This window comes from Oncorhynchus mykiss, chromosome 17 (genome assembly GCF_057628025.1).
Source record: "Oncorhynchus mykiss isolate SJ-2025 chromosome 17, ASM5762802v1, whole genome shotgun sequence".
Classification (NCBI taxonomy): Eukaryota; Metazoa; Chordata; class Actinopteri; order Salmoniformes; family Salmonidae; genus Oncorhynchus; species Oncorhynchus mykiss.
Window position 1 is genome coordinate 77,709,337 of NC_143038.1, and position 25,819 is coordinate 77,735,155.

The following is a 25,819-nucleotide window of genomic DNA, read 5'->3' on the forward strand; positions in this document are numbered from 1 at the left end:
TCTGGTGAGGCTGGGAACTCAGAGGATCTGAACCCAAGGTAGAAGTCACCGGAGAAGGAGACAGAACCGAGGACGAAGACGCAGGTACCTCCGGATCCGATCTTGAATGGGAAGCCCCCAAGGAAGTAGGCGCCAGAACCTCTGGATCAAGGGCCCCCCGTTGCCAGAGGATGCTTTCTTCGACTTCCAAAGCGAGTGACGTACCTCCATGACTGGTTTGGTTGGGTGGAGAACAGCTCCGTTGAAAGGGGGGAGCCCCCTTTGGGGATGGAACCCTGCCAGCCAGTTGGCTGTAGAGAGCCGACACGGCGGCAAAACTTCCACCAGACCAGAGCGCCGTCCGGCTACTGGGGTAAAAGAAAAGGTATGCGGGTTCCCAGTAGCTTCTGTAGGATTGCTACTTGCTTGCTAAGATTAGCCACTTTGCTCACATAGTCCTGTGCAAGCAAGTAGTTGCTACATTGAAAGTCAGCGCGGTCCACATTGTCCCGGAACAAAGCAAAGTAAACACAGCTCCTGCAGCGCTGGAAACGTTCAATAGCGACCTCCATTTGAGACCGGTGAGTCAGGCAGGCTTTCACGTCTCTCCCCCTATGCGGAAACTGGCAGGATCCCGTGACAGACAGTAGCGCTCACAACAATTTAGCCCAACAGAGCCGTAGAATCCAAAATAAAAGTATTTCAAAGCAGATTTAACTGAGGTCTGTAGTTCAGGTTTCAACGTTTCAACAACAACAAACATACGTCTGATGCAGACAAGGTGTGATGCACATCTCAAACACACACACACATGTCACCACAGATGGACGGACAGACAGACGAATCCGCCTACCTTATCAACAGGAAGTGGTAAAGGTTCTTGGATGACACTGTGGAGAGGACAGAGATCAGAGTTCAGTTCAGAAGGAGGATAAAGCTCATTCAACAGTTTATAACATACTAGAGGTCGACCGATTAATCGGAATAGCCGATTAATTAGGGGCAATTTCAAGTTTTCATAACAATCGGAAATCGGTATTTTTGGACACCAATTTGGACGATTTTTTTTTTTACACCTTTATTTAACTAGGCAAGTCAGTTAAGAACACATTCTTGTTTTCAATGACGGCCTAGGAACGGTGGGTTAACTGCCTTGTTCAGGGGCAGAACGACAGCTCTTTACCTTGTCAGCTCGGGGATTCAATCTTGCAACCTTACAGTTAACTAGTCCAACGCTCTAACCACCTGCCTCTCATTGCACTCCAAGACTGCCTGTTACGCGAATGCAGTAAGAGGCCACGGTAAGTTGCTAGCTTGCATTAAACATCTTATAAAAAACAATCATAATCACTAGTTAACTACACATGGTTGATGATATTACTAGTTTATCTAGCGTTCCTGCGTTGCATATAATCAATGCGGTGCGCATTCGCAGAAAAAGGACTGTCGTTGCTCCTAACCATAAACATCAATGCCTTTCTAAAAATCAATACACAGAAGTATATATTTTTAAACCTGCATATTTAGCTAAAAGAAATACAGGTTAGCAGGCAATATTAACCAGGTGAAATTGTGTCATTGTACGCAGAGTCAGGGTGTATGCAACAGCCAGGTAGGAGCGAGGAGAGGGACGGAAGCTATACTGTTACACTGGCAATACTAAAGTGCCTATAAGAACATCCAATAGTCAAAGGTTAATGAAATACAAATGGTATAGAGGGAAATAGTCCTATAATTCCTATAATAACTACAACCTAAAACTTCTTAACTGGGAATATTGAAGACTCATGTTAAAAGGAACCACCAGCTTTCATATCTTCTCATGTTCTGAGCAACACTTAGTTTTTGCCTTATTTAAATTAAATTGAACATGTTTCATTATTTATTTGAGGCTAAATTGATTTGTATGGATGTATTATATTACGTTGAAATAAGAGTTAATTTAGTATTGTTGTAATTATCATTATTACAAATAAAAAAAATAATCAGTCGATTAATGGGTTCGGCTTTTTTTGGTCCTCCAATAATCGGTATCGGTATCGAAAAACCATAAATCGGTCGACCTCTATAACATACAACAATAATTCAACGTTTAACATAACAGTCTGTGTCTGAATGGCTATTCAACACTGAACTAAAATAGAAAACGCAACATGTAAAGTGTTGTTTCATGAGCTGAAATAAAAAGATCCCAGAAATGGTCCAAATGCACAAAAAGGGAATTTCTCTCACATTCTGTGCATTTCTTTACATCCCTGTTAGTGAGCATTTCTCCTTTGCAAAAAAAAATTCCAGTGATTAAACAGCATGATCATTACACAGGTGAACCTGTGCTGCGAACAGTAAAAGACCACTCAATTGTCACAGAACACAATGCCACAGATGTCTCAAATGTAGGGAACATGCAATTGGCATGCTGACTGCAGGAATGTCCACCAGAGCATTGAATGTTCATTTCTCTACCATAAGCCGCCTCAATTGTCGTTTTAGAGAATTTGGCAGTACATCCAACCGGCCTCACAAGCCACTGCATCACAAAGCCCTGACCTCAATCTCATAGACAATTGTGGGCAGAACTGAAAAAGTGTGTGCGAGCAAGGAGGCCTACAAACCTGACTCAGTTACACCAGCTCTGTCAGGAGGAATGGGCCACAATTCACCCAACTTATTGTGGCAAGCTTGTGGAAGGCTACCCAAAAACGTTTGACCCAAGTTAAACAATTTAAAGGCAATGCAACCAAGTACTACTTGAGTGTATGTAAACTTCTGACCCACTGGGAATGTGATGAAATAAATAAATCACTCTACTATTATTCAGACATTTCACATTCTTAAAATAAAGTGGTGTTCCTAACTGACCTAAGACAGAAAACTTTACTTTACTAGGATTAAATGTCAGGAATTGTGAAAAACTGAGTTTAAACGTATTTGGCTAAGGTGTATGTAAAATTCCAACTTCAACTGTATATACAGGGTTTCCGGTACAGAGTCAATGTGCGGGGGTACAGGTTAGTTGAGGTAATTTGTAGTGACTATGCATAGATAATAGATAATAACAGTGAATAGCAAAACAGCTCTGGTTCTCTATCCATTCATTATAAACAGTGAGTAGCAGCAGTGTAAAAACAAAAAGGTGGGAGGGGGGGGGGGGGGTCAGTAAATATATGTAAATAGTCTGGTGGCCATTTAATGAATTGTTCAACAGTCTTATGGCTTGGGGGTAGAATCTGTTAAGGAGCCTTTTGGTCCTAGACTTGGCGCTCCGGTATCGCTTGCCGTGCGTAGTAGAGAAACAGTGTATGACTAGGGTGACTGGAGTCTCCCAACAATTTTTTGGGCCTTCCTCTGACACCGCCTGGTTTAGTTGTCCCGAATGTCAGGAAGCTTGGCCCCAGTGATGTACTGGGCCGTACCCCCTACCCTCTGCAGTGCCTTGCCGTCGGCGCCCGAGCAGTTGCAGTACCAGGCAGTGATGCAAGCGGTCAGGATGCTCTCGATGGTGCAGCTGAAGAACTTTGATGATCTGGAGACCCATGCCAAATCTTTTCAGTCTCCTGAGGTGGGAATAGGTTTTGTTGTGCCCACTTCACAGCTGTCTTGGTATGATTGGACAATGATAGTTTGTTGGTGATGTGGACACCAAGGAACTTGAAACTCTCGACCCGCTCCACGACCCGCTCCACTTCAGCCCAGTCGATGTTAATAGGGGCCTGTTCGGCCCTCCATTTGCAGACTGAGGTGTTTAGTCCCAGGGTCCTTAGCTTAGTGATGAGGTTTGGTGGAACTATGGTGTTGAATGCTGAGCTGTAGTCAATTAACAGCATTCTCACGTAGTTGTTCCTTTTGTCCAGGTCAGGTGGGAACGGGCAGTGCAGAGCGCGATTGAGATTGTGTAATCTGTCGATCTGTTGGGGTGGTATGCTAATTGGAGTGGGTCCAGGGTTTCCGGCATGATGGTGTTGATGTGGGCTATGACCTGCCTTTCAAAGCACTTCATGATGTGAGTTCTACATGGCGGAAGTCATTTTGGCAGGTTACCTTCTTGAACACAGGGATCACGGTGGTCTGTTTGAAACACTACCGGTCTAAAGTTTTAGAACACCTACTCATTCAAGGATTTTTCTTATTTTTATTTTTTTTTCCACATTGTAGATTAATAGTGAAGACATCAAAACTATTAACTAACACATATGGAATCATGTAACCAAAAAAGTGTAAAACAAATCAAAATATATTTTATATTTGACATTCTTCAAACAACCACCCTTTGCACACTCTTGGCCTTCTCTCAACCAGCTTCACCAGGAATTCCAACAGTCTTGAAGGAGTTCCCACATATGCTGAGAACTTGATGGCTGCTTTTCCTTCACTCTGCAGTCCAACTCATCCCAAACCATCTCAAGTTGGTTGAGGTGGGGGATTGTGGAGGCCTTGTCATCTGTTGCAGCACTCCATCACTCTCCATCTTAGTAAAAATAGCCCTTACACAGCCTGAAACGGTGTTGGGTCATTGTCCTGCTGAAAAACAAATGACAGTCCCACTAAGCCCAAACCGGACGGCATATCGCTAGAGAATGCTGTGGTAGCCTACTGGTTAAGTGTGCCTTGAATTCTAAATAAATCACTCACAGCAAAGCACCCCCACAACATCACACCTTCTCCTCCCTGCTTCACAGTGGGAAATTCACATGTGGGTATCAGCTCACCCACACAGAGTCTCACAAAGATGAAAATCACCCATTTGGACTACAGACCAAAAGGACACATTTCCACCGGTCTAATGTCCACCGCTCGCGTTTCTTGGTCCAAGCAAGTCTTTTCTTATTGCTATCCTTTAGTAGTGGTTTCTTTGCAGCAATTCGACCATGAAGGCCTGATTCACGCAGTCTCCTCTGAAACAGTTGATGTTGAGATGTGTCTGTTAATTGAACTCTGAAATATTTATTTGGGCTGCAATTTCTGAAGCTGGTAACTAATGAACGTATCTTCTGCAGCAGAGGTAACTCTATAATGTGGATAAAGAGTTACATGTTTCACAGAACATTCTTCTTCAATGGAAACCTCTCAAATATAATCCAGTTAGAATCAGGAATTCCACAGAGTAGCTGTTTAGGCCCCATGCTTTTTTTCAATTTGACTAACGACATGCCACTGACGGAGTAAAGCCAGAGTGTCTATGTATGTGGATGACTCAACACTATACACTTCAGCTACTGCAGCGACTGAAATGACTGCAACACTCAACAAAGAGCTGCAGTTAGTTTCAGAATGGGTGGCAAGGAGTAAGTTAGCCCTAAATATTTCTAAAACTAAAAGCCTATCTGTCAAGTTTCCATCCTTAACATTGTATATAAAATATGGGAAACTGTTAAAGTATTCTTGTTAAAATAGGAATGTGATATTAGAAGCCATGAGATAATCTATCTCCTAAAACTGTGCATAGTAAGTAGCCACGTCCCAAGTGAGGCCAGAGAGCGTGTCAGACTGATAGAGCAGTCCCCTTCAGAGTGCATCAAAGGATTGGTGGAGAATTAAACACTAGACCAGAAAAGACTACACGTTTGAAATGGTTGGAACTTTGAACCTCAACACGAGGTTTAGAAAATAAATTCACCTCCCAGACTAGACCAGAACATCGCCAGGCTGCAGCTGCACGTGTAAAGTGGTTCAAACTCTGACTATCAACCCGAGGTGGAGAGAACTCCCCTCTCGGACAATCACTGGTACGGCTGATTAGCTGTTCTAAGTCTAGAAAAGGGAATTTAAGTTGGACCATCCTACTACTCTTAACACCAATGGGAACCGTCAACATGACTGGCTAGCTATTTTCCAGAGTGAACAACAGTAGAAGACAGGAAAGACCCTTTAGGACAATCAGAGCCATCCAAGTGTGCAGCTGAAAGGCCAACAACCTTCCTAAGGGCTGATTCCGACAGAGATAAACACAGAACGAAGGCATTCATACGCAACGTTAAATACATTCATGATTTCTTACTTCAAAACAGGTGGTGGTTCGTGTGCAAAGTATATGATTACTGTGAGAATAGTTTCTAAAAATGTATCAATGATAAGTCTCTCTTTTCTCTCTCCCTCGCATTGTGTAACAAGCTGCTATATGTTGTGTCAGTCCGCTAGGGACCTTTTTCTCATTTATTAAGGCTGTATTTTTATTCTATGTTATTATTTAGTTAACAGATAAATAAATAATTAAACCAACAACAACACATGGTTTTCCTGAGGCTCATGTCATAAAGGTCTTTATAGATTGCGGTCCTGCGTGGGTATGATTTCTCTCTACTCCATAACCTGCTGGCTGAGTGGCTGGCCTGTTTCCACACTGTTTCCATGTAGAGGAAGAGAGAGAGAGAGGGGGGGGGGGAGAAGAAGAGAGAGAGAGGGTGAGTGAGAAGGGGTGGGGGGCGTGAGGTCTGGTCTGCCAAACATTCTGTGGGGAAGTCATGTGTCCCATAACCACACACACACCTTGCAAAGACAAGCAAACAAACACACAACCTTAAACAGTCTCTGTACTACAGATGGGCTGTAAGAGGAGAGGAGACCTCATCCAGTCTACTGTACTACAGATGGGCTCTAAGAGGAGACCTCATCCAGTCTACTGTACTGCAGATGGGCTGTAAGAGGAGGAGACCTCATCCAGTCTACTGTATTACAGATGGGCTCTAAGAGGAGACCTCATCCAGTCTACTGTACTGCAGATGGGCTGTAAGAGGAGGAGACCTCATCCAGTCTACTGTACTACAGATGGGCTCTAAGAGGAGACCTCATCCAGTCTACTGTACTGCAGATGGGCTGTAAGAGGAGGAGACCGCATCCAGTCTACTGTACTACAGATGGGCTCTAAGAGGAGACCTCATCCAGTCTACTGTACTACAGAAGGGCTCTAAGAGGAGACCTCATCCAGTCTACCGTACTACAGATGGGCTCTAAGAGGAGAGGAGACCTTATCCAGTTTAATTCAAATTTTTGCCAGCAGCACAGTTGCAGTCACCAACCCTCCGGATAATGTAAAAACAGTTAACCAGCTCTGCTTGAGCGAGTAAAATGGTCAGTGTGAGCTGTTCCCTCATTTGTCTGGAAGTAGCTAGCAAACGTTAGCCAGTTAGCTTGGGTGCTGTTAGGTCAGAACGCTCAGATCAACCCTACTCCTCAGCCAGAGCGTCCAGTGTGCTCTCTGAATGCTCCGAGAGCGAAACGCTCCGAGTTTACGAACACCCAGAACACACTCTGAACACACTCTGAGCACACACTGGCACTCCAGAATGAACACACCCGTAGTATAAACCAGCCTTTAGTCTTGAAATCTTTGGTCGTTTAGCCTCACATGTGAATCTTTAAAGAGATGGGTGGAGCTAAAGCTTAACAGGGTGTGAACAATGCTGAATGAGTGTAGACAAAAAGCTCACCAGTAGGTGTACCAAAATATTTAAAAGGACATTTTCTCAAAAGTGGGTTTACAAGTTTATCAACTATCAAGGCAGAATGACTTTCCCCATTGTTCCTCGACTACAGTGTACGATACCATTTTCTAGCTCTGAGTCTCTACTTTTATCCAATGTAAAAAATAACACTTCAAATGTTGCTCCATAATCGAGCCAGTCATCACAATTGGCAGTTGTTTTTTATACATGTAATCCAGCTTGTCAGGTTGAATTGGAAGTTTATACCCCCATGTAATTCAGTTTGTGTCATGTTAATATAGATGTTTCTCCATGTAATTCAGTTTGTCATGTTAATTGAGATGTTTCTCCATGTAATTCAGTTTGTGTCATGTTAATTTAGATGTTTCTCCATGTAATTCAGTTCGTGTCGTATTAATTTATAAGTTTTTTCCCCATTTAACTCTGCTGGGTAAATATATAAATGTTTTAATTAATCTGTTTTGGTCCATGTAATTCGGTTAATTTCATGTTCATTTGGCTTTTTGCGAAACATAGAAAGAACTTAGCAGACGACCACAACATGTAAATCCTGAAAAATGTCAGAGATGGTGCAAATTAATCGGATGTATTAGGTTACGAAATATGACTTTCTGGATATAAATGTTAATTACATGTCACAGAAAGACCCCACTGAATTCTCAGTACATGGAGAATCATATTTGACTGTGTAAAATGTATTTTACATCTGGGCAGAATGGGCAGACATTGGGAATTATCTGTTTTCCTGGTTGTTTGCCTCACTAGTATTCCCAATGTAACTAAGTACTTACTCTGACCGTCGTCGAGCCTCCATGCCGTCCGGTAGAAACAGCTTGATTGTAGACACTACGCAGCCATGGGTGACTGCAACACACCCACAGAACACACGTGTCATTATACACCCTCATGGCACGACCCATTCCTACAGTAAAGTATTCAGACCCCTTGACGTTTTCCACATTTTGTTACGTCACAACCTTATTCTAAAATAGATTATATTGTTATTTTCTCATCAGTCTACACAATACTCCACAATGACAAAGTTAAAACATGTTATTAGAAATGTTTGCAGGTATATACATATCTTTCATTTTTTTTATACAAGTGTAAACTAAATTTAAAAACAGGGCAAAACAAGCTCACATTAGTCTCTGACAAGGCAAGATGAACAATGCATCCGCATGTCACATTCAATAAGAATCAAAAGACACATCATTAACCTTGATGCCCCCCCCCCCCTCATCCAGCCCTTAAGTCACCGGGGAGACAAATACAGACTTACTGTGGTTTTAATAAGAATTCCATCCGAGGATGGACTGTTCAAAGTAAGACCAGAATGGAGCCCAAGCCTCAAAACAGTTTGGGGTTCCCACGTATATTGAATAAAAAATGTTTCTAATTTCAGAGAGCACAACACATCTCCCACCCAATATTTAGAAGATGGGGGAGCTGCAACCTTCCATTTCTGGAGTATTAGCCGTCTAGCTAAAAGAATTGTCTGACTGAATTCTTGACAGGGGAGTATCTACGGGCAGTACTCCAAAAAGGGCTGTAAGGGGAGACGGATCTATAACAGTGTCTATACAGTTGAAGTCGGAAGTTTACATACACTTAGGTTGGAGTCATTAAAACTCATTTTTCAACCACTCCACAAATTTCTTGTTAACAAACAATAGTTTTGGGAAGTCGGTTAGGACATCTACTTTGTGCATGACACAAGTAATGTTTCCAACAATTGTTTACAGACAGATTATTTCACTGCATCACAATTCCAGTGGGTCAGAAGTTTACATACACTAAGTTGACTGTGGCTTTAAACAGCTTGGAAAATTCCAGAAAATGATGTCATGGCTTTAGAAGCTTCTGATAGGCTAATTGACATCATTTGAGTCCATTTGAGGTGTACCTGTGGATGTATTTAAAGGCCTACCTTCAAACTCAGTGCCTCTTGCCTGACATCATGGGAAAATCTAAAGAAATCATTCAAGACCTCAGAAAAAAAAGGTAAACTTCCACAAGTCTGGTTCATCCTCCGGAGCAATTTCCAAACACCTGAAAGCACCACACTCATCTGTACAAACAATAATACGCAAGTATAAACACCATGGGACCACGCAGTTGTCATACCGCTCAGGAAGGAGACTTGTTCTGTCTCCTAGAGATGAACATACTTTGGTGCGAAAAGTGCAAATCAATCCCAGAACTACAGTAAAGGACATTGTGAAGATGCTGGAGGGAACAGGTACAAAATGATCTATATCCACAGTAAAACGAGTCCTATACGACATAACCTGAAAGGCTGCTCAGCAAGGAAGAAGCCACTGCTCAAAAACCGCCATAAAAAACTTGACTATGATTTGCAACTGCACATGGGGACAAAGATGGTACTTTTTGGAGAAATGTCCTCTGGTCTGATGAAACAAAAATAGAACTGTTTGGCCATAATGACCATTGTTATGTTTGGAGGAAAATCCTATAGGAAATGTGTGGGCAGAACTGTAAGCGTGTGTGAGCAAGGAGGCCTACAAACCTGACTCAGTTACACCAGCTGTGTCAGGAGAAATTGGTCAAAATTCACCCAACTTATTGTGGGAAGTTTGTGGAAGGCTACCCGATACATTTGACCCAAGTTAAACAATTTAAAGGCAATGCTACCAAATACTAATTGAGTGTATATAAACTTCTGACCCACTGGGAATGTGATGAAAAAAATTAAATCACTCTACTATTATTCTGACATTTCACATTCTTAAAATAAAGTGGTGTTCCTAACTGACCTAAAACAGGGAATTTTTACTAGGATTAAATGTCAGGAATTGTGAAAAATTGAGTTTAAATGTATTTGGTTAAGGTGTATGCAAACATCCAAATTCAACTGTATACATGTTGGGTTTGGCTAATTTATTCATAGTGGAGAAACAACCACACTGATGCAGACTTCACCCGTCAGTTACCAAGAAGCTGTGATGAAATAGTGTAGGCTTGGGCAATATACTGTTTAATCATACACCAGGGGATTTCAAAATTGACAATACCGTTTAAAATAATAAATACATTTGAGGCAGTGTGCATGCTACAGAACTGCTTATAACTATGAAGTGTAACTATATAAGAAATCTAAAAAGTGTCAAATTATATCCAGCTAAGGGCTCCTGCTATACATTTGGTTTGCTAACTTGCTAGCTAAATGGCTAGATATTAATGTCAAGCTTCTTGGTTACAGCAGAGACATTCAAACCCTTCCTGGATCAAGATCCCTGTTGCCAAAATAGCATCTCTTGTGTGCACATTAGGTAATATCGTATACCCCGGAATGGTCCAGAAACGGTATGGAAATCTGGATAGCACCAAAAAGCTAATATAGTGTAGTTGAGTTGATAAGAAGCTATTGTTGCATCATGAAGAAAGCAGCCATTTCATGTGTTCTCGTTTCAGCACAGCTGCAATCAGACACTACTGCAGTCTGTCAACTCTCCAAAACACTCCTCTCCTCAGAGAGTGCACGTGTACACACACACACCCTTGACTCCCTGCCAAGATGCTTACATCATAGCCTAACCGTGCATTTTAAAATTGCCAGCAGCATAACACGCACCAAAAAAAGTGTTAAACAAATCAAAATGTATTTTAGATTTGAGATTCTTCAAAGTAGCCATCCTTTGCCTTTGACAGCTTTGCACACTCTTGGCATTCTCTCAACCAGCTTCACCTGGAATGCAATTCCAACTGTCTTAAAGGAGTTCTCACATGTGCTGAGAACTTGTTAGCTGCTTTTTCTTCACTCTGCAGTCCAACTCATCCCAAACCCTCTCAATTGAGTTGAGGTCAGGGAATTGTGGAGGCCAGGTCATCTGATGCAGCACTCCATCACTCTCCTTATTGGTCAAACAGCCCTTACACAGCCTGGAGATGTGTTTGGTTCATTGTCCTGTTGAAAAACGAATGATATTCCCACTAAGCCCAAACCAGATGGGATGGCGTATCCCTGCAGAATGCTGTGGTAGCCATGCTGGTTAAGTGAATTCTACATAAATCACTGACAGTGTCAGCAGAAAAGCACCCCCACACCATCTTCTCCATGCTTCACGGTGGGAACCACACACGTGGACATCATCCGTTCACCTACTCTGTCTAACAAAGGCACGGCGGTTGGAACCAAAAATCAAAAATTTGGACTCATCAGACCAAAGGACAGATTTCCATCGGTCTAATGTCCATTGCTCGTGTTTCTTGGCCCAACCAAGTCTCTTCTTCTTACTGATGTCCTTTAGTAGTGGTTTCTTTAGTAGTGGTCAATCCGAAAAAGTTCAAGAACTGAACGTTTCTTTAAGTGCAGTCGCAAAGACCAAGCACTATGATGAAACTGGCTCTCATTTCTCTTTGCTTATTTGAGCTGTTCTTGCCATAACATGGACTTGGTCTTTCACCAAACAGGGCTATCTTCTGTATACCACCCCAACATTGTCACAACACAACTGATCGACTCAAACGCATTAAGGAGAAAATAAATTCCACAAATGACCTTTAACAAGGCAAACCTGTTAATTGAAATGCATTCCAGGTGACTACCTCATGAAGCTGGTTGAGAGAATTCCAAGAGTGTGCAAACCTGTCATCAGGGCAAATGGTGACTACTTAGAAGAATCTCAAATGTAAAATATATACTTGTTTAACACTTTTGTTAGTTACTGCATGATTCCAAATGTGTTATTTCATAGTTTTGAGGTCTTCACTAATATTTTACAATGTAGAAAAAAGTTTTAAAAAATAAAGAAAAACCCTGGTATAAGTAGGTGTCCAAACTTGACTGGTACTGTATATGTACAGTATGTTTTCAAAAAGCATACAGCCTCCAACTCACTGATAGCCTGCCTACTGTTGCCTATGCACTTGAATGGCAAATGGGAGGAGCGCTTCATTTAACAGTAGAAAATAAAAATGAAAGCATTTGTATCCATTTTTAGATCGCAACCATCAAAACTGTGTGTGTGTGTGTGTGTGTGTGTGTGTGTGTGAGAGAGAGAGTTAAGGGGTGGGGGGGGGGGGGCTCCCGTCCAGACATCTAAACATTCTAGTGGGCTCCCCTCCAGACATCTAAACATTCTAGTGGGCTCCCCTCCAGACATCTAAACATTCTAGTGGGCTCACCTCCAGACATCTAAACATTCTAGTGGGCTCCCGTCCAGACATCTAAACATTCTAGTGGGCTCCCGTCCAGACATTTCAGTTTAATGTGCAGAGCTTGGAAGCTTCACGTTCCCCAGAGTCAGATGAACAGTTGATACCATTTATATGTCTCCGTGTCCAGTGTGAAGGAAGTTAGAGGTAGTTTCAAGAGCCGATGCTAACTAGCGTTAGCGCAATGACTGGAAGTCTATGCTTATCTGCTAGCATGCTAACCCTGAACGATCCCTTTAAACCTGTTAAGTCTACCCCCTCCTTTTTCGAACATTCTGTTAAAAATCGTGCAACATTTCAGCGTCCTGCTACTCATGCCAGGAATATACTATATGCATATGATTAGTATGTGTGGATAGAAAACACTCTGAAGTTTCTAAAAACTGGTTAAATCACGGCTGTGACTATAACAGAGCGTGTGTTTCATCGAAAAGCGCAAGAAAAACTGGTCACTGAAAACTGAAAAAAATATCCATGCGCCACTTGCATGTATTGTTTAAGGGGCACCAAATTAATAGGGCCGAGATTGCAATTCCTACAGCTTCCACACGATGTAGCCAAAAACGTCATTTTCATTGACAAAAATCCTTTGTGTCATGACAAATAGATCCGTCATTCCATCCAGCATGCAGCAATCGATTTTGGAAGAGAGAAAAAGGGACATTGTTTTCTTGAGTAGCTGCTATTGAATACAGATCGCCCAGTGATCAATTTGATCGCTTATTAACGTTTACAAATACCTAAAGTTGGGTTACAAAAATAGGTTGAAGTGTTTTGTCAAAGAATATAGGCAACTTATATAATTTTTAAAAATGACGTTGCGTGTTGGAAGAGAGCTTTTTTCCTGAACCAGACAGGCTATTCAAATGGATATTTTGGGCATACATGGACGGATTTAATCGGGAAAAAGACCCAATTGTGATGTTTATGGAACATATAGGAGCGCCAACAAAGAATATCATTAAAGGTAATGAATGTTTTATATTTTATTTCTGCGTTTTGTGTAGCGCCGGCTACGCTAATTATTTTGTTTACGTCCCCTTCAGGTATATTGGGGTGTTGCATGCTTTCAGATAATAGCTTCTCATGCTTTCGCCGAAAAGCATTTTAAAAATCTGACTTGTTGGCTAGATTCACAACGAGTGTAGCTTTAATTCAATACCCTGCATGTGTGTTTTAATGAACGTTTGAGTTTTAACGAGTACATTTCGCATTTAGCGTAGCGCATTTGCATTTCGAGGTGCCTAGTTGAGACGTCTGCGTCTCAAGTAGGATCAACAGGTTAAACAGTAAAAACACCTCATAGCTCAATCGGAAATTACCTTTAAAAACAACACAAAGCCAACAAAGAGTGATCAGATTGAATGCTGCGTGGGACAAAAAAGCTGATGGCAAGTTCTATCACATCGCTATTGGCATCAACCTGCAGGGCAAACTAACCTCAAAACCCACCCAATAATGGCTCCTTTCTCCTGAATTGCACACTCCAGTCGTTCACTACTTTTCACAAATCTAAAATAATTGGATTGGTGGTGTAATAAAAAGGGGAATTTTCACCTTTTCTTATATCAGTCATTTCCTTTCGAATCAGTGAACGAGTGCACACTTTGGGAGGAAGTACAGATAATTGGGATGCAGGCCATGTTTTGTAGGCCCCCTAGGTGTACCACTGAGATGGACGTACTAGCACTATTGAAGGCTTTTAGACTACACAAAGTCCAGCACAGTTATTGGTTTGTTTACGAATAAGGCCCTGCCCGTGCTGTCACAGGAGAAGCCATTATTAGGGGGCTCTTTCCAACTCTGTACCCATAACACACAACACACATACAAGTCGGAAGTTTACATACACCTTAGCCAAATAGATTTAAACTCAAGTTTCACAATTCCTGACATTTAATCCTAGTAAAAATTATGTTTTAGGTCCGAATAATGTCCGAATAATAGTAGAGAATGTTTTATTTCAGCTTTTATTTCTTTCATCACATTCCCAGTGGGTCAGAAGTTTACATACACTCAATAAGTATTTGGTAGTATTGCTTTAAATTGTTTAAATTGGGTCAAACATTTCGGGTAGCCTTCCACAAGCTTCCTACAATAAGTTGGGTTAATTTTGGCCCATTCCTCCTGACAGAGCTGGTGTAACTGAGTCAGGTTCGTAGGTCTCCTTGCTCACACATGCTTTTCAGTTCTGCCTACAAATTTTCTATATGATTGAGGTCAGGGCTTTGTGATGGCCACTCCAATACCTTGACTTTGCTGTTCTTAAGCCAAGTCAGTTGAGAACAAATTCTTATTTTCAATGATGGTGTAGAAACAGTGGGTTAACTGCCTTGTTCAGGGGCAGAACGACAGATTTGTACCTTGTCAGCTCGGGGATTAGATCTTGCAACCTTTCGGTTACTAGTCCCAACGCTCTAACCACTTGGCTACGCTGCCGCCGCCAAGTATGCTTGGGGTCATTGTCCATTCGGAAGACCCATTTGTGACCAAGCTTCAACTTCCACATACTTTTCCGTCCTCATGATGCCATCTATTTTGTGAAGTGCACCAGTCCCTCCTGCAGCAAAGCACCCCCACAACATGATGCTGCCACCCCCGTGCTTCACGGTTGGGATGGTGTTCTTCGGCTTGCAAGACGCCCCCTTTTTCCTCCAAACATAACAATGGTCATTATGGCCAAACAGTTCTATTTTTGTTTCATCAGACCAGAGGACATTTCTCCAAAAAGTACCATCTTTGTTCCCATGTGCAGTTGCAAACCGTAGTCTGGCTTTTTTATGGCGGTTTTGGAGCAGTGGCTTCTTCCTTGCTGAGCGGTCTTTCAGGTTATGTCGATATAGGACTCGTTTTACTGTGGTTATAGATACTTGTCCTAACCGACTTGCCAAAACTATAGTTTGTTAACAAGAAATTTGTGGAGTGGTTGAAAAACAATTTAATGACTCCAACCTGAGTGTATTTAAACTTCCGACTTCAACTGTACAGCGGACATCATCGTTGTGTGTACCTTTACGGGTGTTCTCTGTGACGTCCACACCGAACTGGATGAAGTCACCAGAGAGGACCTCACAGGGAGGACTCTCCTCGGACCCCCGGCTCAGACGCTGGCTGTTGATGAACGTCCCATTACTACTCTTCGTGTCCTGCAGGTAGAACTGAAATACAGAGAAGAGGAATACGCAGTTACAGTTACTATAGTTTAGGGCTGGGAATTGCCAGTGACCTTACGATACGATATTATCACGATATTATGGTGCCGATACAATATGCATTGCGATTTTCACAACTATGTGCATTGCGATGTTCCAAACACATTGCTCACCATAGGTCTGCTGCAGAGGGACAAGAGAGCACACATTTGGAAATATACTGAACAAAAATATAAATGCAACATGCAAAACTTCAAAGAATATACTGAGATACAGTTCATATAAAGAAATCCGTTAACTGAAATAAATTCATTAGGCCTTAATCTATAGATTTCACATGACGAGGCAGGGGCACAGCCATGGTTGGGCATATTCCCACCCACTGGGGAGCCAGGACCAGCCAATCAGAATGAGTTTATCCCAACAAAAGGGCTTTAATACAGACAGAAATACTCCTCAGCACCCACCCCCCTCAGACTTAAATGTTTTATTTCACCTTTATTAAACCAGTTAGGCCAGTTGAGAACAAGTTCTCATTTACAACTGCAATGTGGCCAAGACAAAGCAAAGCAATGCGACAAAAACAACAGTTACACATGGGATAAACACACGTACAGTCAATAACACAACAGTTACACATGGGATAAACACACGTACAGTCAATAACACAACAGTTACACATGGGATAAACACACAGTCAATAACACAACAGTTACACATGGGATAAACACACGTACAGTCAATAACACAACAGTTACGCATGGGATAAACACACGTACAGTCAACTAACACAATAGAACATCTGTATACAGTGTGTGCAAATGTAGTAAGGAGGTAAGGCAATAAATATGCCATAGTGGAGAAGTAATTACAATTTATCAATTTACCCTGTGAAAGTAGAAATACTGGTGTGCAAAAGAGCAGAAAAAAACTAAACAAATATGGGGATGAGGTAGGTGGTTGGTTGGATGGGCTATTTACAGATGGGTTGTGTACAGCTGCAGCGATCAGTAAGCTGCTCTGACAGCCATTGCTTGAAGTTAGTGTGGGAGATCTAAGTCTCCAACTTCAGTGATTTTTGCAATTCGTTCCAGTCATTGGCAGCAGAGAACTGGAAGGAAAGGCTTTGGGGATGACCAGTGAGATATACCTGCTGGAGCGTGGGCGATCCCGCAGGTGAAGAAGCCGGATGAGGAGGTCACGTGGTTTGCGGTTGTGAGGCCGGTTGGACTTACTGCCAAATTCTCTAAAACGACATAGGAGGCAGCTTGTGGAAGAGAAATTTAAATGCAATTCTCCGGCAACAGCTCTGGTGGACATTCCTGCAGTCAACATGCCATTTGCATTTTGTTGACAAAACCACACATTTTAGAGTGGCCTTTTCCCCCCCGCAGCACAAGGTGCACATTTTTTAAAAATATTTGTATTTAATTTAACCCCTTTTTCTCCCCAATTTCGTGGTATCCAATTGTTTAGTAGTTACCACCTTATCTCATCGCTACAACTCCCGTACGGGCTCGGGAGAGACGAAGGTTGAAAGTCATGCATCCTCCGATACACAACCCAACCAAGCCGGACTGCTTCTTAACACAGCGCGCATCCAACCCGGAAGCCAGCCGCACCAATGTGTCGGAGGAAACACCGTGCACCTGGCAACCTTGGTTAGCGTGCACCGAGCCTGGCCCGCCACAGGAGTCGCTGGTGAGACAAGGATATCCCTACCGGCCAAACCCTCCCTAACCCGGACGACGCTAGGCCAATTGTGCGTCGCCCCACGGACCTTCCAGTCGCGGCCGGTTACGACAGAGCCTGGGCGCAAACCCAGAGTATCTGGTGGCACAGCTGGCGCTGCAGTACAGCGCCCTTAACCACTGCGCCACCCGGGAGGCCCCAAGGTGCACATGTTTAATGATCATGCTGTGTTATCAGTTTCTTGATAATCCATCCAACTGACAGGAGTGGCATATCTTGGCAAAGAAGAAATGCTTTGGGACGTAAACAAATGTGCACAAAATGAGAAGAGCTTTTTGTGCGTATGGAACATTTTAGAGGAAACTTTTATCTTTGCTCATGAAACATGGGACCAACACTTTACATGTTGTGTTTATATTTTTGTTCAGTATAGAATTACGGCTGATGTTCAGTGGTCAGGGAAGATAGGACGTTACGGCTGATGTTCAGTGGTCAGGGAAGATAGGACGTTACGGCTAATGTTCAGTGGTCAGGGAAGATAGGACGTTACAGCTGATGTTCAGTGGTCAGGGAAGATAGGACGTTACGGCTGATGTTCAGTGGTCAGGGAAGATAGGACGTTACGGCTGATGTTCAGTGGTCAGGGAAGATAGGACGTTACGGCTGATGTTCAGTGGTCAGGGAAGATAGGACGTTACGGCTGATGTTCAGTGGTCAGGGAAGATAGGACGTTACGGCTGATGTTCAGTGGTCAGGGAAGATAGGACGTTACGGCTGATGTTCAGTGGTCAGGGAAGATAGGACGGACACCCGCTGCTTTATCAGCACGATCTGGTTTGTCCTTCAAGCAGCGAGTAGGGGATGTAGTGTATTAGTACAAGCAGGAAGAACCGGGCTGCATTTCAAGTAAGGGGTGTGTCTGACTATATTCAACTCCAGACGCTGCCTGCTGCAACTATAACGCTGGTCAAACTAAAACGTTCAGAGAGGCCTGGTTAATAGCAACAGGAAGCACAACATAGACACCTAGCTTATAAAACAGCCATTTAGTTCTCCAGGGATTTAAGGGAGAGAGAGGACTGGTTACAGCAGCACCGAAATCAGTTTAGCAAACTTACTAGTTCATGATGTACTGTAGGCCTACTGATATGGAGAGGGCGGAGGACAGTAACTGGTTTGGTAAACATCCAGAGAAATCCACACATTATCTGTCTGTCAAAGTTTTAATCACATTGAACCCCTGACACATGACCTAGTGGGTTTCTCAGGTAGGCTGGTTTGTGCCAACTGTGCTATACTGTACCCAGTCCAGGACTCACTGATCTGATGGGTTTCTCAGTTGAACAGGAGGTCCGGTGAGATGAACCAATTCCAGCCCTCTAACTTTCCACTCACAACACTGCCCTGTGTAAGTAACCTAAAAACATTACCTCCTGACAACACGACAACCTTTTCATCAAGGAAACGTGCTGATTCTACTACAGAACTGGATCGATGTGCATGTGGGTACATGAGAAAGGCCTTGGGGGAGGTATGTAACGCACGTAGTGTGGGGTGCCGTCTTGAGTTGTCAATCTAGCAGACAGCTGGGGGGGGGGGGGGGGGGGGGGGGGGGGTGCGTCTGTTTTGTGTGTGGGTCTTGCATTAACAGTCTTTATTGAAGCTCATTAGCTTCCTGAGATGTCCTATCAACTGTGACCCAGGCAATTTGCAGTGGTATTCAAAGACAGAGTCGCCAAAATATGTGACAATTTTGAGTAAATGTATTTATTGGTTCCTTTTCATTTTGTTAATTGATTTAAACGCAATTAATTTAAGGTCAATGGCTGATGACAAAAACCTACATTTATAGTTAAGGTCATCTCATTAGATTTGGGGTGTGGTCACAAATAATGCACTACTTTTGACCAGAGCCCTATGGCACCCTACTCCCTACATAGTGCACTACTTTAGACCAGAGCCCTATGGGGAATAGAGTGCCAACAAAATTGTCACATATTTTGGTGAATCTGTCTTTGAATACCACTGCAAATTGCACACAAAGTTTGAGAGAAATAAGCTTTTTGTGCATATGGAACATTCCTGGGATCTTTTATTTCAGCTCATTAAACATGGGACCAACACGTCACGTTGCGTTTATATTTTTGTTCAGTATAGTATGGTCTACAGTTTATCATGAGGTATTCTATCTCAGGCGAACAGAACATCGAGACCTAAATATTAGAGATTGTGCACCAGCTGTTGTTAACACCCCTTACCCTAACCTTACCCGACGCTGCTGTACGGTCTTGAAGATGCATTGAAAAGCGAGCTAGATGAACATTATCCATTTCCTTGTTCAGCCACGACTCAGAGAATCATAGGATATTACAGTTCTTCAGGTCCCGTTGGTAAGAGTCTTGAACGGAGCTCATCCAGTTTGTTCTCCGGTGATCATACGTTCGCCAATAGAATGGAGGGTTGAGGTGGATTATTTACTCGCCAACAGTTGACAGCCACGTGCCCAAGAATACCCAGGTAACCTATCTAAATCACCATCACCCCATAGCACGCACATCTGTGGCCATGAAATGCTTTAAAAGGCTGGTCATGGCTCACATCAACACCATCATCCCAGACCAATCCAATTCACATACTGCCCCAAAAGATCCACAGATGACGCATCTCTATTGCACTCCACACTGCCCTTTCCCACCTGGACAAAAGGAACACCTACGTGAGAATGCTGTTCATTGACTTCAGCTCAGTGTTCAACACCACAGGTCCCACCAAGCGCATCACTAAGTCAAGGACCCTGGGACTGAACACCACTCTCTGCAAATGGATCCTGGACTTTTACAGACCACCCCCAGGTGGTGAGGGTAGGCAAGCGTGCTTAGTCCCCTCCTGTACTCCGCTCAAGACTGTACGGCCGCGCACGATTCCAACACCATCATTTAATTGGCAGACAACACAACAACCTCATCACCGAGGCTTGGCAGTGTAGTGCCAGGACAACCTCTCCCTCAACGTCAGCAAGACAAAAGAGCAGATCTTGGACTACAGGAAACGGAGGGCTGAGCACACCCCAGTCACATTGACAGGGCTGTAGTGGAGCAGGTTGAGAGCTCCTCAGTGTCCAAATCCCTAAGGATCTATCACACCAACAGTTGTGAATTTAAAAAAATACAAAAACGCCTCTTCCACTCAGGAGGCTGAAAAGATTTGACTGGGCTCTCAGACCTCAAAGTTATACAGCTGCACCATTGAGAGCATCTTGACTGGCTGCATCACCACTTGGTATGGCAACTGTTTGGCATCCGACCGCAAGGCGCTACAGAGGGTAGCGCGTACGGACCAGTAAATTGCTGGGGCCGAGCGCCCTGTCAACCAGGACCTCAATACCAGGCGGTGTCAGAGGGAGGCCCTAAAAAATGTCAAAGACTGCAGCCTCCCAAGTCATAGAGTGTTCTCTCTGCTACCACACGGCAAGTGGTACCGATGCACTAAGTGTATAAATAAGAGGATCCTGAACAGCTTCTAACCCCAAGCCATAAAACTGCTACATAGTTATCCGGACTATTTGCATTGACCCTTTTTGCACTAACTTTGACTCATCACATAAGCTGTTGGTACTGTTCGTTATCCATCCTGTTGACTGGCCACTTTATTCCTAGTTATATGTACAGCTGAAGTCGGAAGTTTACATACACTTAGGTTGGAGTCATTAAAACTCGTTTTTCAACCACTCCACCAATTTCTTGTTAAACTATTTAAAGGCAATCCTACCAAATTGTAATTGAGTGTATGTAAACTTCTGACCCACTGGGAATGTGATGAAAGAAATAAAAGCTGAAATAAATCATTCTCTCTACTATTATTCTGACATTTTACATTCAATAAACATACAATAAAGTGGTGATCTTAACTGACCTAAGACAGGGAATTTTTACTATGATTAAATGTCAGGAACTGTGAAAAACGCAGTTCAAATGTATTTGGCTAAGGTGTATGTAAACTTCCGACTTCAACTGTACATACAGCATCTTCCTCAATTACCTCATACCCCTACACACACACTCAGTACAGTTTCCCCATGTATATAGCCAAGTTATTAAGTCGTACCCCTGCACATTGACTCAGTACTGGTACCCTGTGTATAGCCATGTTATTATTGACTCAGCTATTATTGAAATCAGTACTGGTAACCTGTGCATAGCCATGTTATTATTGACTCAGTACTGGTACCCTGTATATAGCCATGTTATTATTGACTCAGTACTGGTACCCTGTATATAGCCATGTTATTATTGACTCAGTACTGGTACCCTGTGTATAGCCATGTTATTATTGACTCAGTACTGGTACCCTGTATATAGCCATGTTATTATTGACTCAGTACTGGTACCCTGTGTATAGCCATGTTATTATTGACTCAGTACTGGTACCCTGTGTATAGCCATGTTATTATTGACTCAGTACTGGTACCATGTGCATAGCCATGTTATTATTGACTCAGTTATTATTGAAGCAGTACTGGTACCCTGTATATAGCCATGTTATTATTGACTCAGTACTGGTACCATGTGCATAGCCATGTTATTATTGACTCAGTTATTATTGAATCAGTACTGGTACCATGTGCATAGCCATGTTATTATTGACTCAGTTATTATTGAATCAGTACTGGTACCCTGTATATAGCCATGTTATTATTGACTCAGTACTGGTACCATGTGTATAGCCATGTTATTATTGACTCAGTACTGGTACCCTGTATATAGCCATGTTATTATTGACTCAGTACTGGTACCCTGTGTATAGCCCTGTTATTATTGACTCAGTACTGGTACCCTGTATATAGCCCTGTTATTATTGACTCAGTACTGGTACCCAGTATATAGCCCTGTTATTATTGACTCAGTACTGGTACTATGTGCATAGCCATGTTATCATTGACTCAGTACTGGTACCCTGTATATAGCCTAGTTATCATTGAGTCAGTACTGGTACCCTGTATATAGCCATGTTATTATTGACTCAGTTATTATTGAATCAGTACTGGTAACCTGTATATAGCCATGTTATTATTGACTCAGTACTGGTACCCTGTATATAGCCATGTTATTATTGACTCAGTACTGGTACCCTGTGTATAGCCATGTTATTATTGACTCAGTACTGGTACCCTGTATATAGCCATGTTATTATTGACTCAGTACTGGTACCCTGTGTATAGCCATGTTATTATTGACTCAGTACTGGTACCCTGTATATAGCCCTGTTATTATTGAATCAGTACTGGTACCCTGTATATAGCCCTGTTATTATTGACTCAGTACTGGTACTATGTGCATAGCCATGTTATCATTGACTCAGTACTGGTACCCTGTATATAGCCTAGTTATCATTGAGTCAGTACTGGTACCCTGTATATAGCCATGTTATTATTGACTCAGTTATTATTGAATCAGTACTGGTACCCTGTATATAGCCATGTTATTATTGACTCAGTACTGGTACCATGTGTATAGCCATGTTATTATTGACTCAGTACTGGTACCCTGTATATAGCCATGTTATTATTGACTCAGTACTGGTACCCTGTGTATAGCCCTGTTATTATTGACTCAGTACTGGTACCCTGTATATAGCCCTGTTATTATTGACTCAGTACTGGTACCCAGTATATAGCCCTGTTATTATTGACTCAGTACTGGTACTATGTGCATAGCCATGTTATCATTGACTCAGTACTGGTACCCTGTATATAGCCTAGTTATCATTGAGTCAGTACTGGTACCCTGTATATAGCCATGTTATTATTGACTCAGTTATTATTGAATCAGTACTGGTAACCTGTATATAGCCATGTTATTATTGACTCAGTACTGGTACCCTGTATATAGCCATGTTATTATTGACTCAGTACTGGTACCCTGTGTATAGCCATGTTATTATTGACTCAGTACTGGTACCCTGTATATAGCCATGTTATTATTGACTCAGTACTGGTACCCTGTATATAGCCATGTTATTATTGACTCAGTACTGGTACCCTGTGTATAGCCATGTTATTATTGACTCAGTACTGGTACCCTGTATATAGCCATGTTATTATTGACTCAGTACTGGTACCCTGTATATAGCCTAGTTATCATTGAGTCAGTACTGGTACCCTGTATATAGCCATGTTATTATTGACTCAGTTATTATTGAATCAGTACTGGTAACCTGTATATAGCCATGTTATTATTGACTCAGTACTGGTACCCTGTATATAGCCATGTTATTATTGACTCAGTACTGGTACCCTGTGTATAGCCATGTTATTATTGACTCAGTACTGGTACCCTGTATATAGCCATGTTATTATTGACTCAGTACTGGTACCCTGTGTATAGCCATGTTATTATTGACTCAGTACTGGTACCCTGTATATAGCCCTGTTATTATTGAATCAGTACTGGTACCCTGTATATAGCCCTGTTATTATTGACTCAGTACTGGTACTATGTGCATAGCCATGTTATCATTGACTCAGTACTGGTACTATGTGCATAGCCATGTTATCATTGACTCAGTACTGGTACCCTGTATATAGCCTAGTTATCATTGAGTCAGTACTGGTACCCTGTATATAGCCATGTTATTATTGACTCAGTACTGGTACCCAGTATATAGCCCTGTTATTATTGAGTCAGTACTGGTACCCTGTATATAGCCATGTTATTATTGACTCAGTACTGGTACCCTGTATATAGCCATGTTATTATTGACTCAGTACTGGTACCCTGTATATAGCCCTGTTATTATTGACTCAGTACTGGTACCCAGTATATAGCCCTGTTATTATTGACTCAGTACTGGTACTATGTGCATAGCCATGTTATCATTGACTCAGTACTGGTACCCTGTATATAGCCTAGTTATCATTGAGTCAGTACTGGTACCCTGTATATAGCCATGTTATTATTGACTCAGTTATTATTGAATCAGTACTGGTACCCTGTATATAGCCATGTTATTATTGACTCAGTACTGGTACCCTGTATATAGCCTAGTTATCATTGAGTCAATACTGGTACCATATTATTGTGTATTTATTATCACGTTTACTTTCTATTATTTTTCTCTGCATTGTTGGGACCTGTCAGTAAGCATTTCACTGTTAGTCAGACTATTGTTTACGAAGCATTTGACAAATAGAATTTGATTTGAGACAGACAAGTAGACACAAATAGCACTGTCCTATAACCCTATACAAAACAGAACTTCGACCAATGGCTTCATATTCCATCTCAGTACAGTTGCCATAGCTGTCCTTGTGTGTCAACCCTGCAGCTATAATCCATTATTTCGCAAAAGGTGGCAGACTGACCGATTCCATGGAGTTACCTGGTTTGCAGCTGATTACAAGCCTGTTCAACATGCCTGTCTGGCAGTGACTGTTCAGGCAGGAGAGAGAGAAAGGGAGAGAGAGAGAGAGAGCAGTCTGCAGCACCCAGCCTCACCCTACTAGAATCTGAAGTCAAATGTCTACTGTTTGCTGATGATCTGGTGCTTCTGTCACCAACCAAGCAGGGCCTACAGCAGCACCTAGATTTTCTGCACAGATTCTGCCAGACCTGGGCCCTGACAGTAAATCTCAGTATGACAAAAATAATGGTATTCCAAAAAAGGTTCAGATGCCAGGTGCACAAATACAAATACCATCTAGACACTGTTGCCCTAGAGCACACAAAAACTATACATACCTTGGCCTAAACATCAGCGCCACAGGTAACTTCCACAGAGCTGTGAACCAACTGAGAAACAAGACAAGAAGGGCCTTCTACGCCATCAAAAGGAACATACAATTTGACATACCAATTAGGATCTGGCTAAAAATACTTGAATCAGTTATAGAATCTGGGGTCTGCTCACCAACCAAGAATTCACAAAATGGAACAAACACCAAATTTAGAATTCTGCAAAAATATCCTGTGTACGTAAAACACCAAATAATGCATGCTGAGCAGAACTAATTATCAAAATCCAGAAAAGAGCGGTTAAATTCGACAACCACCTAAAAGGAAGCGATTCCCAAACATTCCATAACAAAGCCATCCCCTACAGAGAGATGAACCTGGAGAAGAGTCCCCTAAGCAAGCAGGTCCTACAGAGCCCCAGGACAACAACACAATTAGACCCAACCAAATCACGAGAAAACAAAAAGATAATTATTTCCAATGTGTCAAGTAATTAACAAAAAAAACAGAACGAACTAGAATGCTATTTGGCCCTAAACAGAGAGAACACAGTGGCAGAATACCTGACCACTGTGACTGACCCAAACTTAAGGAAATCTTTGACTATGTACAGACTCAGTGACCACAGCCTTGCTATTGAGGAAGACTG

The 25,819-nt window shown here is 42.3% G+C and overlaps 1 protein-coding gene across 5 annotated transcripts in view; it reads right to left on the minus strand.

The window, feature by feature from the left end:
- Window positions 1-25,819, minus strand: part of LOC110494844 (sarcolemmal membrane-associated protein) — a 111,053-nt gene that overhangs the window by 82,056 nt on the left and 3,178 nt on the right. For all 5 annotated transcript variants that reach the window (XR_016488120.1, XM_036950985.2, XM_036950983.2 and 2 more), the window contains exons 2-4: window positions 15,607-15,754; window positions 8,210-8,282; window positions 833-869 (exon numbers count right to left, since the gene is read on the minus strand). Coding sequence is in view for 4 of the 5 variants with exons in the window: in XM_036950985.2 (XP_036806880.2) it covers window positions 833-869; window positions 8,210-8,282; window positions 15,607-15,754 (258 nt within the window). In the remaining variant the exon portion in view is untranslated. The remainder of the gene's footprint in view (window positions 1-832; window positions 870-8,209; window positions 8,283-15,606; window positions 15,755-25,819) is intronic.